Source organism: Onychostoma macrolepis, chromosome 25 (assembly GCF_012432095.1).
Source record: "Onychostoma macrolepis isolate SWU-2019 chromosome 25, ASM1243209v1, whole genome shotgun sequence".
Classification (NCBI taxonomy): domain Eukaryota; kingdom Metazoa; phylum Chordata; class Actinopteri; order Cypriniformes; family Cyprinidae; genus Onychostoma; species Onychostoma macrolepis.
The window spans coordinates 24,674,569-24,693,852 of NC_081179.1; the positions used below are offsets into that span (position 1 = coordinate 24,674,569).

At 35.4% G+C, this 19,284-nt stretch overlaps 1 protein-coding gene across 6 annotated transcripts in view; it reads left to right on the plus strand.

The window, feature by feature from the left end:
* The window catches only part of ldlrad3 (low density lipoprotein receptor class A domain containing 3), a 135,099-nt gene that overhangs the window by 48,692 nt on the left and 67,123 nt on the right, over nt 1-19,284 (plus strand). For 3 of the 6 annotated variants that reach the window (XM_058766555.1, XM_058766553.1, XM_058766554.1), the window contains exon 2: nt 10,018-10,097. The exons of 1 other annotated variant lie outside the window; for it this stretch is intronic. In XM_058766555.1, coding sequence (XP_058622538.1) covers nt 10,018-10,097 — 80 coding nt within the window. Of the gene's footprint in view, nt 1-9,950; nt 10,098-19,284 lie in introns of all 6 variants that reach the window. 2 more of the 6 variants (XM_058766556.1, XM_058766557.1) reach the window with 1 other exon arrangement.

Here is a 19,284-nt window from a genome sequence, read left to right on the forward strand (position 1 = left end):
CATGGGTGGAAGAAAAAACATGGCAGGACTTTTACTCTTTGGCCCCTGGACTTTCCACCTCTGCATATATATGCAAAATAATAAAGTTTTGCAAAAGAAAGTAAAGTTTTGCCAATGAAAATGAAAGTATTGAGAAAAAATAAATGTGCTTTTTGTAAACAAAAATAAAGAATTGCAAAAGAAAATGAAGTATTGTGAGAAAAAAAGAAGGTAACACTTTATTTCGTTAGTCCACTTTAGACATTCTACTAACAGTAAGTAACTTTGCAACTACATGTCAACTAGCAGTCATTAGAGTATTAGTAGACTGTCTGCTTAATAACTTCTGACACTTTATTTTGATAGGTCCACAACATACAATAACTTATTCTACTAACCCTAAACCTACCCTACTGAGAGTTAGTAGACATGTAGTTGTAAATTAATGAGAATTAGTTGACATGTACTTGACATGTGGTTACAAAGTTGCTTATAGTTAGCAGAATGTCTAAAGTGGACTATCAAAATAAAGTGTAACCAAAAAGAAGTTTTGCAAACAAAAATAAATAATTGAAAAATATAAACGAAACAAAAGCAATGATTTTGCAATACATATTTTCCATGGCCATATCTACTAATTTTATTTGCAACACTGCTTTTATTTTGCATTTCAGTCAAGTTTGAGCTTGTGATACCGTTTTCCCCTTTGCGCTTCATGTTTCTGCGCGTCTCACTTTGTGGCACTGTTTTGACATGGGGGTGGAGTCACAGGACGGGGGCGTGTACAACAGTCCTGGGCATGCCTCCCTGGAAGTGACGTCATCGGCCCGAGACGCAGATCACAACTGATCCAGGCACCGTCATTGAGCAGAGGCATGCGGGTGGATCATTTCCTTTTATTCACTAGCTTTAAAACATGCATGTTTTCGTTTTATTAGCTTTATTAACACATGTATATATGTGTTAGTAGCGTTTGCTCAAGTTGAAGAAGTTGTTAACGTGAACATCTGCTGTTTATTTTTCTCAATGTGCACAGCGTTCTTTGTTTACATTAGCTCAGAGTTACTGCTAGTTTTAATGTAAAAGAATGCAATTAACTTCATAAGCTATACATCATTAAAAAGGTCTGAGATTCAAGCTTCATATCCATCTCGACTTCGTTTTACATTTACGTAACTTAACATAAATTAAGAAATGAGTGTCACTGGAAGATTAAAAAAACAAAGCTTGAGACTTTTTGGTTTAATTTGGTCACACGGGTCTGTTTATGCATGATTAAACTCGTGGCCATGACATACAGTATTATCACATTCCCACGACTTATCTCATGGCCACGAGTTTAATCATGCATAAACAGACCCGTGTGACCATAGCAACCTGGGATTATCAGAGATTGATAAAATATATTTATCCATCCCACAGTCCGTTGATCGTGTCTTTTTATGTAATATATGTGTATATTAGGCTATTATTATTATTATTATTATTATTATTATACAGCCCTGGACGTTAAGACATCGAAACAAAGGGAAAATAAATCATAACAATTAATATAAAAATATTACCAATAATAATAATAATAAAATACATGGACTTACAAGACTTTTGAGATGGATGAAAAATTTTCTTGACGGCCTATTTTATTATATATACTTCATGTATTATTATTGCGGTAGCATCCTCTATCCCAGATACGGCTATGACAAGACTTGTAAACACTGGCATTCTACAACCCCCTATACATCTTGAGAACCGAATTGAAGCATTAATGAATGTGGGTGAGGAATCCCCAAATGTGACAAAACATGGATCGAATCAGCCAGCAGCTAACATCGCTACTAACAGGCGCTCGAGGTCAAGCAGACAGCGGCATTCAGCTCAGAGTGCAGCCGAGCCCAGGACTCTGATAGTGGGTGACTCTATTATCAGAAACATCAGTAGCAGGACTACAACAACATGCTGCTTTCCTCAAGCAACCGTCTCTGATGTGAACAAGGAACTTCGGAACATTCTGATGAAGCACAAGACTGCAAATCGAATCATCATCCACGTGGGGAAGAACGATACTCGGAAACAATAGTCAGAACTCTTTTAGAAGGATTTCAGTGAACTCTTTGAAACACTTGAAGTTCAGTCGTTCATCAGTGGACCACTCCCAGCAAGGGGAATTAACATGTTTTCACTGCTGCTTGGGCTGAATACATGGCTACAAAGAACCTGCAGTATAAAAGGAGTCAACTTCATCGACAACTTCAATATTTTCTGGGGCCATAGACAACTGTTTAAACTGGACGGCTTCCATCCAAACAAACTTGGTGCGAGAGTGCTAACGGACCATATCTATTTCTCCCTCCATCATCCTTCAGTGGTGTGTGCCAATCCACTTGGCCTCAATGGCATACACACACCTGGACAGAGTATGAGTGACCACAGGACTTCATGTCAGCCTCAGAGTCATCTTGTGGTTGACACATCCGACAAGGACACTGATAACACCACGCAGCCAAAACAAGCTTTCCTCATGGAAACTATCTCGGCTGAGCCCTGCCCAAAGAGCTCATTACAGACAGACTGTGATGTACTACAACAGCTCCAAGACTCAGCACCAAAGGACAACTATCTGGAAAACAGCCAGGGAAGCCAGGACAACATTTCACAGCCACCAGAAACACCAGAGCCAGAGCCTATCTCACCAGACACACTATCCCTCTCTCCAGAATCTCCACTCCTAAGCTTCTCACAGAAAATGGAGGAACTGGTGTATGCTGGGACCAAACTCTCCCACTCGTTCGCTGCAAGCCTCCAGATATCAACTAAAAAACGGCGGGCCCCACAACTACCAAAGACTGCAGGCCCACCTCTCCCTCCTCCTCCTGTGAGAGCTCTCCGACCGCTGCCACAACCCCAGGGCCCAAACCCTCCTCCATCGGCTGTAGGTGAACCAAAATCAACTGATAACAGCTCTCAGTGATATGTGTCTGGTCCCTGCTATATTAGCAGCAACATTCACAAATGTTCACAGAACAAGCGGGAACCCGGTGTGCCTGTAGCCTTCTATATTTCTGTTTTATCACGTGATAGAAAGTCTAAGGCCTTCTCAAGCCGTACGGCTGACCCATCTAATCTGCGGCCTATAATGCGTCAATCTAAGATTGCTGTAGAAATAAAATGTAATTCCATCAAGTTAGCATTTTTAAACATTCGCTCACTAAAAAATAAATAATTTCTGACGAGAACACGAGAAGTACGAGGAAGAAGAGCCCAACTAAAGCAAACACTGTCCACCACAATGGTGAGTTCAAATGAAACAAATACCAACATCTAAACCTCTGGTAATTATCAATAAAAGCTATAGATGTCTGACAGAAATAAAGTCAATCTAATGAGTGAAGCTGGTGATGCTGTTTGTGGAGATGTTTGATCCTCCTCTGCTGAGATCTTGAGAGATTTATTGTCTTTGATTTGCAGTTGATTTTACCAAATCCTTAATCATTAGTTATTTGATCATTTAATTAAACACTGTTTCATTGAAGTTGATTTTTGGACAAACACAATGTCTGTGAGTTGCTTTGCAATTATAAATGGAAATTACTTTGAAAAAACATGAGTTTAAATCTAATGCATCCTGAGAGTGTTTATTTGGTCCAGAAACAGTATAAATTAAGTCTAAATGAACCTTAAACGATGTTAAAAATATGTCCACTAACCACATTTGAACTAGTTTTTAACCTTGTATGGAGGTTCCATGAACGTCTATATCAGACGCTCAGAACACGTCAAAAAAAGATGTCATAAAAACTTTCATTCTGGCTCCTCAGTGGACGTCTTTTCAACGTCAGCAAAGACTTCAAAAAGACGTCCACTGGACGTAACTTTGCCCAGTGGGATAGCACAGAGACCGCGCTTAATAAGATAATAAATGATATTCGCTTCAATTCTGATTCAGGCAAAATATCAGTTCTGGTACTACTAGATCTTAGTGCTGCGTTTGACACTGTTGATCATAACATACTTCTAGAGAGACTGGAAAACTGGTTTGGGCTTTCTGGGATGGTACTCAAATGGTTAAGGTCATACTTAGAAGGAAGATGTTATTATTATAGGAGAGCATAAGTCTAAGTGGACGTCCATGACATGCGGAGTCCCACAAGGCTCCATTCTTGCACCTCTCTTGTTTAGCCTTTATATGCTCCCACTAAGTCAAATAATGAGAAAGAACCAAATTGCCTATCACAGCTATGCTGATGATACGCAGATTTACCTAGCCTTATCTCCAAATGACTACAGCCCCATTGACTCCCTCTGCCAATGCATTGATGAAATAAACTGTTGGATGTGCAGAACTTTCTTCAGTTAAACAAGGAGAAAACTGAAGTCAATGCATTTGGAAACAAAGATAAAGTTCTCAAGGTGAATGCATACCTTGACTCTAATAAAAACTTGGGGTGTTTCTGGAGACAGACCTTAGTTTTAGTAGTCATGTCAAAGCAGTAACTAAATCAGCATACTATCATCTCAAAAACAATGTGTAAGAATTAGATGTTTTGTTTCCAGTCAAGACTTGGAGAAACTTGTTCATGCCTTTATCACCAGCAGAGTGGATTATTGTAATGGTCTCCTCACCAGCCTTCCAAATAAAACCATTAGATAGCTGCAGCTCATCTAGAATGCTGCTGCCAGGGTTCTGATTAAAACCAGAAAATTTGAGCATATCACACCAGTTCTCACACTGGCTTCCAGTTACATTTAGGATTGATTTTAAAGTACTCGTTTATAAATCTCTCAATGGTCTAGAACCTAAATACATTGGAGATATGCTCACTGAATATAAACCTACCAGACCACTCAGATCATTAGGATCGAATCAGTTTGAAATACCAAGGGTTCACACAAGACAAGGGGAGTCTGCTTTTAGCTATTATGCTGCCCGCAGTTAGAACCAGCTTCCAGAAGAGATCAGATGTGCTAAAACATTAGCCACATTTAAATCCAGACTCAAAACTCATCTGTTTAGCTGTGCATTTGTTGAATGAGCACTGTTACTTCCGAACTGATTTGCACTATGTATAATCACTTTCTATTCATAAATGTTTTAAATTATTTTTAAATACATTTTTAAATCACTGTTTTTATTGTTGTGATTATTATTATTTTTAATTTCTTGTTATTATTTTTAATGACTATTTCACTTCCTTTTATGTAAAGCACTTTGAATTACCACTGTGTATGAAATGTCCTATATAAATAAACTTGCCTTGCCTTGCCTTGCCATGTAACATTTCTTCATAATAAACTTAATTCGAATGCTGTCTGCAACTGTCTTCACAATGTCTAGAGTCATAAAATTATTATTTTTTAGTCATCAGCTATGTTTTGTCCTGTTGTTTTAACTAATCACTTTTCTTAATGATGAATATAAACCAGCCTGCAATGACAATGAGAATTACAAGGAAATAAATACATATTTGGGTGGTGTAATATTATAGCTAATATTTTTTTTTTAAGATAACCCATGTTATTTAAATGACTAAAATACCCTAAATAAACTATTATAAGCAATAATAATTCACCACACTGAAAGGAATGCATACAATGACAAATTCAAGTGCACAGTTTCACCTACTTAATTATTAATTTGTTTAGTTATATAATTTATAATTTGAATAAGAGAACAACACCAATAAACTTGGGGTAATCATAAAAATGATTTTATTCATTACATCATAATTTGGATTTTTTTTTTTCAGGAATAAATAAGCAACACAGTAGCGAACCATAAATAATCAAAAATTGCAAAACAAAAATTAATAATTAATCCAAAGTTTGAACATTTATTAGTAGAGGAATAAACATCTAAAACATCTTAATTTGAACATGCGTAACAAGTACAATGACAGCGCAACAATAAAGGAATTATGCGTAAATTTGTCCCGATGGCGCTCCATTTTTATTCTGGTTTTATCTAAACAATTTTTTTTTAACAACTGGGGATTGTAAATAACACAATTTTTGTAAAAGTCAATGACTGTAAGACTTGGATATGTTTTACTGAAAATATAGTATGTAGCCTATTTGAAAAACAGCAATGGGTAAAATTACCCCGTGGTGGTGTTAATATAATAATTTCATTATGTAATATATTTTTTAAAATGTATAATTTCTTAATTCAAAATAAAATATTAATAAATACATCTCTGATAATCCCAGGTTGCTATGGTCACGCAGGTTTGTTTGCCCATTAATATATTAAAAATATTATAAAATATATATTATAAAAATATGAAATTTAAACCAAAACTCAAGCTGCTTCTTTTTTTTTTTTTTTTTCATCTTCCAGTGACAGTCATTTCTTAATTTATGCCAGGAGTTATGTAAATGAAAAACAAAGTCGAGATGGATATGAAGCTTGAGTCTTAGACTTTATTTATGATGTATAGTTTATGCAGTTATTTACATTCTTTTACATTAAAACTAGCAGTAACTCTGAACTAATGTAAACAAAGAACGCTGTGCACAGGTTAAGAGACTTTAAACAAATACTGCTAATACACATTTAGTTAACCAAATGAAACAATACACATTTTAATGCTATATACGTGTGCACACTGAGAGAAATAAACAGCAGATGTTCACATTAACAACTTCTTCAACTTGAGCAAATGCTGCTAATACTCATATACATGTGTTAATAAAATGAAAACATGCATTTTTTAAAGCTAGTGAATAATAGAAAACGATCCACCCCATGCCTCTGCTCAATGACGGTGCCTGGATCAGTTGTGATCTGCGTCTCGGGCCGATGACGTCACTTCCAGGGAGGCATGCCCAGGACTGTTGTACACGCCCCCGTCCTTTGACTCCACCCCCATGTCAAAACAGCGCCACAAAGTGAGATGCGCAGAAACATGAAGCGCAAAGGGGAAAACGGCATCGCAAGCTCAAACTTAATTGAAAAGCAAAATAAAAGCAGCGTTGCAAATAAATTAGTAGATATGGAAAATATATATTGCAAAATCATTGCTGTTTTATATTTATTCATTTATATTTTGCAATTCTTTATTTTTGTTTGCAAACTTCTTTGGTTTAGATGTTGATTTAGTTTCATTTGAAGTAACCATGTTAGAGATCAGTGTCTGCTTTAGTTGGGCTTTTGACCCTTGACTTCTGTGTTAGTTTTGTTTCTTTTCTTCTCTGGCTATTGCAACCATGATTGTTATAACACAAAAGTCCAGAGAAAATGTGATCAGGCATTGGTTGTTATGTATTGATGATAACAATCATCGGTTACTGAACTGATCTCATTTGGTGTTTAATCTCTGATTAAATGTATGGGTAACACTTTATAATAACTGCACGCTATGAATCATTAGGTAAGCATTAGTAAATAGTCAGTTCATCCTTTATAAAGCATTGTTCCAACATTAATAGTCATTAGTAAGCAGTTTATAAATACAGCTATAAATGCCTTGTTCTTGATAAATTAAGCATATAAATATGTTAGATTTAAAGACTCATTTACCTTCCTAACAGAAAAAAATAAACAAACACAACACAGAGGGATACAGAACTCAGAAATATTTATTTCAAGATGAAAAAAAAAATGAAACTGTCCAACTGTACACTTTAATTTTTCTTTTTAGTTGTAGAGTTTTCTTGTTGCATCATGAAAAAATATTTCTGTGTTCTGTATCCCTCTGTGTTGTGTTTGTTTAACTTGTCTGTTTGGAAGATAAATGAGTCTTTAAATCTCCTTTGTAAATGCTTTACGAGGTATTAACAGTCCTCACTTTAGATGAGCTCACAAAAATAGATGGCTGGCAACTACTAAATGTTTTATAACTACCTGACTTAATTATGAATTACAGCAGGAATATGTGTTAATAAAGCATTTATTAACACACTGAGCAACTATTATCATGTGTCTAAATAATAAGATTCATAAATGTACATTTAAATAGTTTATTAATCATTTACTTACACTTTCTAATTGATCTTATGAACCACTGACAACTCCTAAATAACTGGTATGTAAATAACGTAATAATTTAGAAATGATAAACTGATCACTAATAAAGTATGAAAATACAATTATTAAACATTATAGACATGCTCAAAAACAAAACATTTATAGCTGTATTTATAAACTGCTTACTAATGCCTATTAATGTTGGAACAATGCTTTATAAATGATGAATTTACTATTTACTAATGACTCATAGTGTGCAGTTATTATAAAGTGTTATCAATGTATGTTGTACTATAGATAGCAAAAGTGATTTTAAGAGCCAGTGGCTCTGTGACAATCAGTTAATATAAACAACTTTTTAACCTGTGGTGTGAATTAGACTCACAGAGACATCAAGAATCAGCATATGAACCTCAACAGTGGTGAAAATAAACAAAATATTCAGATAAACCTCTGAACATCACAAAACAAGCAACTAAAGCCATAACAAAACAGCAAACATAAAAGCAAATAGTAAGAATAAAAGAAAATAGACAATTCACCTATTTTATTTATTCATGCAGCAATGCATGCTGGGAGCCATGGATGAGTTTTGTACTATGCTAGTACCCAGCATGCATTGCAGCATGAATATATATATATATATATATATATATATATATATTTTTTTTTTTCTTCAATGGTCACCATTGTTGAGGTTCATATGCTGATTCTTGATGTCTGTGTGAGTCTGAATTCTACTCTCGAAGAAAGCTATTTGTGCACAAACTGGTTGAAAAATATTGAATGTTAATTGATTGCCACAAATCTGCTAAAATCACTTAATCAATACAACATCAATTTAATTGGATAATAAGTTCACCACAAAAAAAAAAAAAAAATCACCAATTAATGATTGTCAATCATCAATACATAGCAGTCAACATCTAATTGTTTTTTCTGGGCTTTTGTTACTATGGAACCATGGAACACATGGTTGCAACAGCCAGAAAACAAACTAAGGCTAACTTTCTTCTAAGGCTGTGGCTGAAGTCAGTTGTAGGTTTAGTTCTCTTTCCTTCAGTGATTCTGTTTGTTAACAGCAGGTGTTCATCACTAATGCACAATCACCACTTAATTAATCACTTAATTACTTAACTGCAAATGGTTTGAGCCAAGGCAATTGGTTTACTCATTGGTTTACTAACTTGTTGGGTTTTACAGTGTGTACACTTGATATAAAATGAAAAATAAACCTCTGCAATGTCATAAGAAAAGGAACTAAATAAGCAACAAAATGAACAAAAAAGAACAAAGTAAGCAAGAAAGTAAATATTAAAAAATTAAAAAAAAGCAACAAAATGAATATACGTCAACAATATAATCAACAAAACTAACAAAAACCACCAAAATTAAGAATATATTAAAATAAAATATTTTGGTGTAGTTAAAAGGTTTTCTTCTTTCAGTTTCATGGCTGAGTGAAAATTCAGTGAAAAAAGTGAGTCACAAAAAAGTGCCAAAATTCCACATAAATGAATGAGTGTTAATAAAGCATTTACTAACACTGAGGAACTATTACTATGTCTAAATAATATATATAAATGTGCATTTAAATAGTTTATTAATCATTTAGTTACACTTTCTAACTTATTAATGATCATTTTATCACTTCTAAATTATTATATTATTAACAAGTACTAAAAACATTATAGATATGCTTATAAATCAAGAACAAAGCATTTATAGCTGCATTTATAAACTACTTACTACTGTCTATTAATATTAATAATATCCTTTATACTTAATACAGGATTAATTGACTATTTACTAATGCTTAACTATTCAACTATTCGTAGTGTGCAGTTATTAAAAATGGTTACCAAATTAAGGGAATAGACTGCTCAAAGTTTTTTGTCTCTCAATTATCTAACAGTTGTGTCAGGAATGTTGTTTCTAGAATCCTTTCACCAGTTATATAATCTTCAATAGACTGTTTGTGAATACAATTGTCTCTTTTCCTTAGATTGCCAGCTTCTACCTGGAAATAACTTTACAACAGAGTGCAACATTCCAGGAAATTTTATGTGCAGAGATGGTGAATGTATTCCTGGAGGTTGGCAGTGTGACGGCTTTCCAGACTGCTTTGACAAGAGTGACGAGAGGGGATGCTGTAAGTCTTACCTTCCTTGCACAGTAGAGTTCACACGGTGCTGAATACATTTTAATGTTTACAAATCTCACTAAAACATTGCATAAGCAACAAGTAGCTCAGTATTTAATTGCTGATTTTTGGCATTAGCTGTAAGAAATAAGTGATGTAGCAGAATTAATATTACAATGTAGGGACATGACCAGAGGCGGACAATCCAGGGGTCAGAAAGTAAAAGTCCTGCCATATGTTTATTCCACCCATGAACTCAGCAGCTGATTTCACCAGAGGAGGAACCAAGTCATTCCTTTCAAGTCTCAAGCAAGTCTCGAGTCAAATCCCAAGTCCTCAAAGAGTTAAAGTTAATGAGATAATTAAGTGACTAATAAAATGATGATTGTACATTAGTGATGAACACCTGCTGTTATTTAGAATGACAGAGGATTAGTGATGGGTCGTTCTTGAACGAATCTTTAATGTGACTCGGGAAGAATGAGCCGTCTCAGGGAGTGATTCGTTCAGTCGCGCATGCGCAACATCCTATAGGTTCTGTAACGGAATTAGTTCACCTGTTTCGAGTCTTCGGGTTTGAGTCATTCGTTCATCACGTGACAGCCTCATACACGAACCTATGCAGTCAGAGCCGGAAAGAGAATTGATTCGTTCACCTCCCGAGTCTTCGGGTTTGAGTCGTTCGTTCTTTTGTCACGTGACGTGACAGCTTTGGGCAGATAAATTAGTTCATTTACAACCTTCCTTACAAACGGGTGCATAGTCATTATTATTATTATTATTATTATTTACTCGTACAGTTATGTGATGCATTTCTGGTCTCAAATTATTGCTTTTAATTTCTGTCATGATGGTTCTTTTCCATAATACTGAATGTAGTAATAAAGATAATAAACAGTTGGTTATGTTTTAATTTAATTTATTTATTTATTTATTTTTTGGAGTCTAATCTTCATAAAATACAATACCTTGTTGTATTTATGTCTTTTGAGTTAACCCTTTAGATTAGACTGTAGTGTTACTGACTATACTTTTGTAACATATGACACTTTAGACATTAACACTGTGTACACACTCTTGAATTGTTTTTTTATTGTTTATTTTTGTGCCAGAAAAAGCTTTAGCAAAGATGATAACTATTCCAAAATGAATTAAAACAATTTAAATAAAAAATACAAGAAAATGAAAATATACTAAAGCCACAGAGCCAGATCATAACCTTAATATTTTAAACTAACATTAATCATTCATATTCAAAATGTTATTTGCTTTCACTTTATGTCATTGTGTCCTTTTTGACCAATCTTCTTATACAAATATTAGACCAATATGTCAAGTCTGCCTAGGAAAAACAATTATACCAGCAAAGTCAAAATTGGAGTAAAAATGAACAAACTATAAGTGCTTTGTAATTTTAGGCTTGTATTTTTTTATTATATAGTTATATTATGTTTATTGATAGACAAAGACAATGAAAGGACAAATCAATCAATATTTTATTTATAACAGGGTTTTATTTATTTATAAAATAACACAGATCCTCAAGAAACAGTAACAAAAACATAGTGACAGAAGTGAACAGACCATTTTTATTTCTAGGAAAATGCTTATTATACATATTTTGATAATTTTATGATAATTCTTAAATGTGATCCAACATACAAAAAATACGGTTTTACACTGTAAAAAATTGCTGTAAAATTTACCATTTAAAAGTTTATCATTTCTAATTACACATTTACAATTTTGGTTGCCAGTAAGACTGTAAATTTACAAGAGTACTGTAAATCAATAATTACAATTGTACTGTAAAAATACAGCAAACTCTTGCATGCTGTAAAATTGTTATGATGGTGTGTAAACATTTGGTAAACTTATTTCATTTGATTCTACTAAGAAAGGACATTTCTTAATATAAAACTGCAAACACTTAATTTATAATAGTAAAGTTACTAAAAACATGACTTTAACTCAAATCACACATTTTTCTGGGTTTTCTTGCTATAACAAATGTGTTCTACAAACACAGTTACAGCAGCCAGAAAACAACTAAGATTAAAATTTGATGGTCAAGAGCCCGACTAAAGCAAACTCTTACCGCCACAATGGTGAGGTCAAACGAAACGTTTTCAATAAAACAACTATACTTCTGTTAATTCTCAAATTATTTGTATAGACATATGACAGAAATGAAGTCAAATTGTAATGTGTGAAGCTGGTAATGCTGTTTGTGGAGTTGTTTAATCAGATCTTGAGCGATTTAATGATGTCTTGTATTTCAGTCGAGTTCATCTAAGGCTGTGACTGAGGTCAGTTGTAGTTCTTGTTTCTCTTTCATTCAGTGATTCTGCTTGTTAACAGCAGGTGTTATCTATAAGGAGAGTAAATATTTAACTGAACTGTATTATTTTGCACAAGAGAGATCTGTTAGTTTAATGTAGTTTTGTGGATCACCATTGTGGTGGAGAGTAGAGCCTGTGCTTCAGTCAATGATGAGCCACAAACACTGATGTTCTACTGCGTTATTTAAAGACAGTAACTGTAGAGTTGCTGATACAGTGATGATCTCTTTGTTAAGTGCTTTACCACGTGTATGTGTGCTATAGCTGATAATAAACTGCAACGATTTGAGTTAAAGTCATGGTTTTTAGTAACTTTAGTATTACAAATTAAGTGTTTGCAGTTTTATATTAAGAAATGTCCCTTCTTAGTAGAATCAAATGAAATAAGTTTACCAAATGTTTACACACCATCATAACAATTTTACAGCATGCAAGAGTTTGCTGTATTTTTACAGTACAATTGTAATTATTGATTTACAGTACTCTTGTAAATTTACAGTCTTACTGGCAACCAAAATTGCCAGTAAGTTACTGTCAATTTTACAGCAATTTTTTACAGTGTACTTTATAGTATTTTACTGATCCGGCAAGTTGTCACGTGACAAAAGAACGAACGACTCAAACCCGATGACTCGGGAGGTGAACGAATCAATTCTCTTTCCGGCTCTGACTGCATAGGTTAGTGTATGAGGCTGTCACGTGATGAACGAACGATTCAAACCCGATGACTTGTCAGATAGAGGTGAGGTGAGCTAATCAAGACCCAGGTAAACGATGAATCTTTTCTGTTTCTTATAGCATTATAGTTTGTATTGTTTGTAGTGTGATCAACGTTTGCATAAGTAGTAGATGTGTTAGGGAAGTAGCACGTAACATTTTAATTATATTTTGCTAAAATGAACGAAATGACTCGAAAAAAGATTCGTTCATTTTGCTGAACGAGACTCAAAGGTCTGAGTCAGTAAAATGATCCGAACTTCCCATCACTACAGAGGATCAGATGCTAATGTTTTATTGGTTAAAATGATGCCACCATCATGGAGATCAGTGTTAGCTTTAGTTGGGCTCTTGACCCTTTTAATAATTCAATAGCTTGCTTCTGAGCAATTGTAATATTGTTTTACAGCAAATGCTTGTTAAAAGCTTGAGGTTGCACTTTCTGCTTTTACATAATTTCAGTGAGCATCATGAAGTGGTCTTGCTTTGGTTTAATGACTGATGTTCAGATATTACTGAATTACGAAAAAAAAAGACCTATTAAACAGACACCACTGTAGTGATTAAATATTGGGGGGCGACTGTATCAGCCCAGGCTTTTAGTCATGAACACTTATCATATGATCCTCAATAGTGGTGACAATATTTTTTCATACTGCAGTGCATGATGGGAGTTTTTACTATGGTGTTACCCAGCATGAAGAATTTGTTTGATTGTCACCATTGTTGAGATTCATATGCTGGTTCTTGATGTCTGTATGTGTCTAAATAGCATAGGAGCTCAAATAATTATATACATTAGATTTCAAATTGATTCATTATAACTATTAGAGCGGCATACTGTAATTTCACGGGGTTGATTACTCAAAACCTAAACACATAAAAGCAAAAAAAAGGAAGTTATTTTGGATGTAAACAGACCAGCTATATAAACATAGCTGTTCTCTGCTCAGCACTGATCTTCTTGCTCTACTACACCACATGCATTACTACAAAGAAAGATCTACCAGAGGAGACAAGAGTCAAGAGTCCAACTAAAGCAAACACTGATCTCCATGATGGTGGCATCATTTTAACCAATAAAACATCAAAATCTAATCCTCTGTAATCCTCAATAACAGCAGGTGTTCATCACTAATGCGCAATCATCATTTAATTAGTCACTTAATGATCTCATTATCTTTAACTCTTTGAGGACTTGGGATTTGACTCGAGACTTGCTTGAGACTTGAAAGGAATGACTTGGTTCCTCCTCTGGTGAAATCAGCTACTGAGTTCATGGGTGGAACAAAAATATGGCAGGACTTTTACTTTCTGACCCCTGGATTGTCCGCCTCTGGACGTGACACACATGGTTACCACAATTGTTTTTTTTCTCTCACAACTGGGCACCAGAATGCAGTGGAACACAAACTGTGAGTTTTGGTCACACTTCACTTAGGTGAGGTGAGTCACATGACTCTTTCCTTGTATTATTTTGCAGCACCAGCTAAGGACTCTATACAATTAATTAAGAGTGATTGTTGAATAAATGTAAATTGGAGTGAGTTTGTCATACAACTAGTCTGAAGGATTTGTTAGCTACAGTATCGATTACTTGTAACTTGTAGAGCATCTACTCTAATATCAACAAAAGTGTAATAAAAGGGTAAACAGCTACTAAATGAAAACCATTAATGTATAAGGAAGTTAAACGCATAAGATGTATAATTGCAAGGTGACTAAGTTGGATGTTACCATAGCAGTTACACAGTAAAATCCTGAGTCTTAAATTAACACTACAGATGGGCAAATTAAGCCCAAATTTAAGCCCAAATTTCTGGAGGCTTCATTTGCTCACAATACCACCTGGTGGCCAAAGAGTGTAAAAAAAGCAGATATATTACAGACAGAGGTGTAAAGTCCAGGGGTCAGAAAGTAAAAGTCCTGCCATGTGTTTATTCCACCCATGAACTCAGCAGCTGATTTCACCAGAGGAGGAACCAAGTCATTCCTTTCAAGTCACAAACGAGTCTCGAGTCAAATCCCAAGTCCTCAAAGAGTTAAAGTTAATGAGATAATTAAGTGACTAATTAAATGATGATCGTGCATTAGTGATGAACACCTGCTATTATTGAGAATTACAGCGGATCAGATGTTGATGTTTTATTGGTTAAAATGATGCCACCATCATGGAGATCAGTGTTTGCATTAGTTGGGCTCTTGACCCTTGACTCCTGCGTTAGATCTCTCTTTGTAGCGATTAATGTGCTGCTATACAGTAGATAAATCAGTGTTGTGAGCAGCTATTACCTGTTTTTGTGTGATGAGGTAGTAATCAGGCGCAGACCTGTTTACATTCAAAACATCTTTTTGTTTTTATATATACAGTGAGGAAAATAAGTATTTGAACAACCTGCTATTTTGCAAGTTCTCCCACTTAGAAATCATGGAGGGGTCTGAAATTGTCATTGTAGGTGCATGTCCACTGTGAGAGACATAATCTAAAAAAAAAAATCCAGAAATCACAATGTATGATTTTTTAACTATTTATTTGTATGATACAGCTGCAAATAAGTATTTGAACACCTGTCTATCAGCTAGAATTCTGACCCTCAAAGACCTGTTAGTCTGTCTTTAAAATGTCCACCTCCACTCCATTTATTATCCTAAATTAGATGCACCTGTTTGAGGTCGTTAGCTGCATAAAGACACCTGTCCACCCCATACAATCAGTAAGAATCCAACTACTAACATGACCAAGACCAAAGAGCTGTCCAAAGACACTAGAGACAAAATTGTACACCTCCACAAGGCTGGAAAGGGCTACGGGAAATTGCCAAGCAGCTTGGTGAAAAAGGTCCACTGTTGGAGCAATCATTAGAAAATGGAAGAAGCTAAACATGACTGTCAATCTCCCTCGGACTGGGGCTCCATGCAAGATCTCACCTCGTGGGGTCTCAATGATCCTAAGAAAGGTGAGAAATCAGCCCAGAACTACACGGGAGGAGCTGGTCAATGACCTGAAAAGAGCTGGGACCACCGTTTCCAAGGTTACTGTTGGTAATACACTAAGGCGTCATGGTTTGAAATCATGCATGGCACGGAAGGTTCCCCTGCTTAAACCAGCACATGTCCAGGCCCGACTTAAGTTTGCCAATGACCATTTGGATGATCCAGAGGAGTCATGGGAGAAAGTCATGTGGTCAGATGAGACCAAAATATAACTTTTGGTCATAATTCCACTAAACATGTTTGGAGGAAGAAGAATGATGAGTACCATCCCAAGAACACCATCCCTACTGTGAAGCATGGGGTGGTAGTATCATGCTTTGGGGTGTTTTTCTGCACATGGGACAGGCGACTGCACCGTATTAAGGAGAGGATGACCGGGGCCATGTATTGCAAGATTTTGGGAACAACCTCCTTCCCTCAGTTAGAGCATTGAAGATGGGTCGAGGCCGGGTCTTCCAACATGACAATGACCGAAGGACACAGCCAGGATAACCAAGGAGTGGCTCTGTAAGAAGCATATCAAGGTTCTGGCGTGGCCTAGCCAGTCTCAGACCTAAACCCAATAGAGAATATTTGGAGGAGCTCAAACTCCATGTTTCTCAGCGACAGGCCAGAAACCTGACTGATCTAGAGAAGATCTGTGTGGAGGAGTGGGCCAAAATCCCTCCTGCAGTGTGTGCAAACCTGGTGAAAAACTACAGGAAACATTTGACCTCTGTAATTGCAAACAAAGGCTACTGTACCAAATATTAACATTGATTTTCTCAGGTGTTCAAATACTTATTTGCAGCTGTATCATACAAATAAATAGTTAAAAATCATACATTGTGATTTCTGGATTTTTTTTAGATTATGTCTCTCACAGTGGACATGCACCTCGATGACAATTTCAGACCCCTCCATGATTTCTAAGTGGGAGAACTTGCAAAATAGCAGGGTGTTCAAATACTTATTTTCCTCACTGTATATATCTATCTTCAGGTTTTCCATAACCAACCCTGTGAAACTACAGCATGCAATGAAAGTGTTGCTCTAATAGTTATATTGAATGAATTTTAAATCTATGTAATGCATATAAATATTTAAATTCCAGTGCTTTTTAGACACACACAGACATCAAGAACCAGCATATGAATCTCAACAATGGTGATAATCAACAAAATGCTTCATGCTGCAATGCATGCTGGGTAACACCATATTAAAAACTCCCATCATGCACTGCAGCATGAATAATTATTGTCACTATTGTTGAGGATCGTAAGATAAGTGTTCATGTCTAAAAGCCTGAGTGATATAGTTCTTCTTTTTTCCAATATTTAAGCATTACAGTGATATTTGTTTAATAGAACTTTTTTGCAGTTCTGCAACAGCTGAATGTCAGTCAATAAACCAAAGAGAGACACCTTCATGATGTTCATTCAAGTGATTTAAACGCAGAAAGTGTGAACTCCTCTGCTTCCTCAAGCTTTTAATTGAACAATGTGTAAGTGCACAAATGTTTGTCGTGAAGCAATATTGCAACTGCTTAAAAGCAAACCACTTTCAGTTATTAAAAGGGCCAAGAGCCCAGCTAAAGCAAACACTGATCTCCATGATGGTGGCATCATTTTAACCCTCTGGGGTCGACAAACGCGGATACGCGTTTTGTGGCAGATTTTCCTGATAAGGCCGAAATGAGCTTGAATTACTCTGCCATTTTTGATCGTACAGATAAGAGCAATACACCATTCGAATCTGTAAGGGGTCTACTTTTATTTGTATACACTCATAATAACAATTAAACTTTGTGCTTTTGAAGAATAAAGAAAACAAACAGGGTACGCTCTCTGTCTTCTCTGTCTCCGTGAACTGCTTTTAGAAACGCGTCACTAAAATGAACTGTAACTCAGCAAATACTCAGCACACAGACATGGGAGTTATATCTATGGAAAGCTTGAAGTCTCTACTTTGAAGCAAGACTTATCGAAAACAAACATTCTGTGATGAAGTAATCCGTATGAAACCAACACGATGTTCAGTCTTTCCCGTCTAACTCATTATCTCTAATGCGATCCCACCCCCGTGCGGCTCGTGCCGTTCATATGTAAATAGCCAAGTGGGACGTGCGCACGTGCAAACGCCCAACACAAACAAAGAGAGGAGATCCTCATTGCGGCTACTGTTCGTTTCTGGAAGACGCGCTGAGTAAAGGCAGGATTTCCCTCGAAAGAAGAACACGATTTCATCCAGTAGAGGAGATCAATCTGATGAAGTAATGTTTCTTTTTTGCATTAGTTACCGTGTTATTGTGACATAAACTTGAACACATTTACTAACAGTTAGTTGGGTTTTTCCCAAACGACAACATGATGAATGCTATGCGTCTAAGAATGTTTAGAACATGTTTATTATTAATACTCTGTTCACAAATATATTTTAATAGCGTGCTAAGCAATAACGATTAATTTCTCAGATATAAAATATAATTTTTTTATAGTACAAAGTAGGCTACATCCTTTTATAGTACAAAGCATGCATGAGTCTGTGGCTACAGAATCATATCATAGGCTACTATAAAATCATACATACTAGGCTATCATAGTTGGGTTTTTCCCAAACTGCCTGACTACAATGTTTGAAATCGTGTAAAACATTTTGAATATGATAGGCAATTCATTGTATTTAAATTTCTTGCAGCGCAATGATGTTTTCATGCTCTATATAAAAAAATAAAAGCAATATGAGTGTACACAGTAACATGATGAATGCTACGAGTCTAAGTACACTCAAAAAAATGATTCGGTCTAAATTTACATTTTATGTAATTCAATTGCATACCAATTTTCCATCCATTTAGATTACATAGTTTTAATATAAACAAATCAAGAAACTTAATGTGATTCATATCCATCAGTTATACGTGAATGAAACAGGTAAGATTTATGTAATAATTCACAGTAAAGTCCCCACACTGCTCAGCGTTCATGTGTTTTCACACTACAGAGTGTTAAAGTAGAATTGAAGCAGTGTTAGAGGTAAGGAGATAATTATGTGATGATTGACCATTAATGATGAACACCTGCTGTTATCAAAAAGAATCACCGAAGGAAAGACAAACACATGAACTACAACTGACTTCTGCCACAGCTGATGAAGGAATCAAC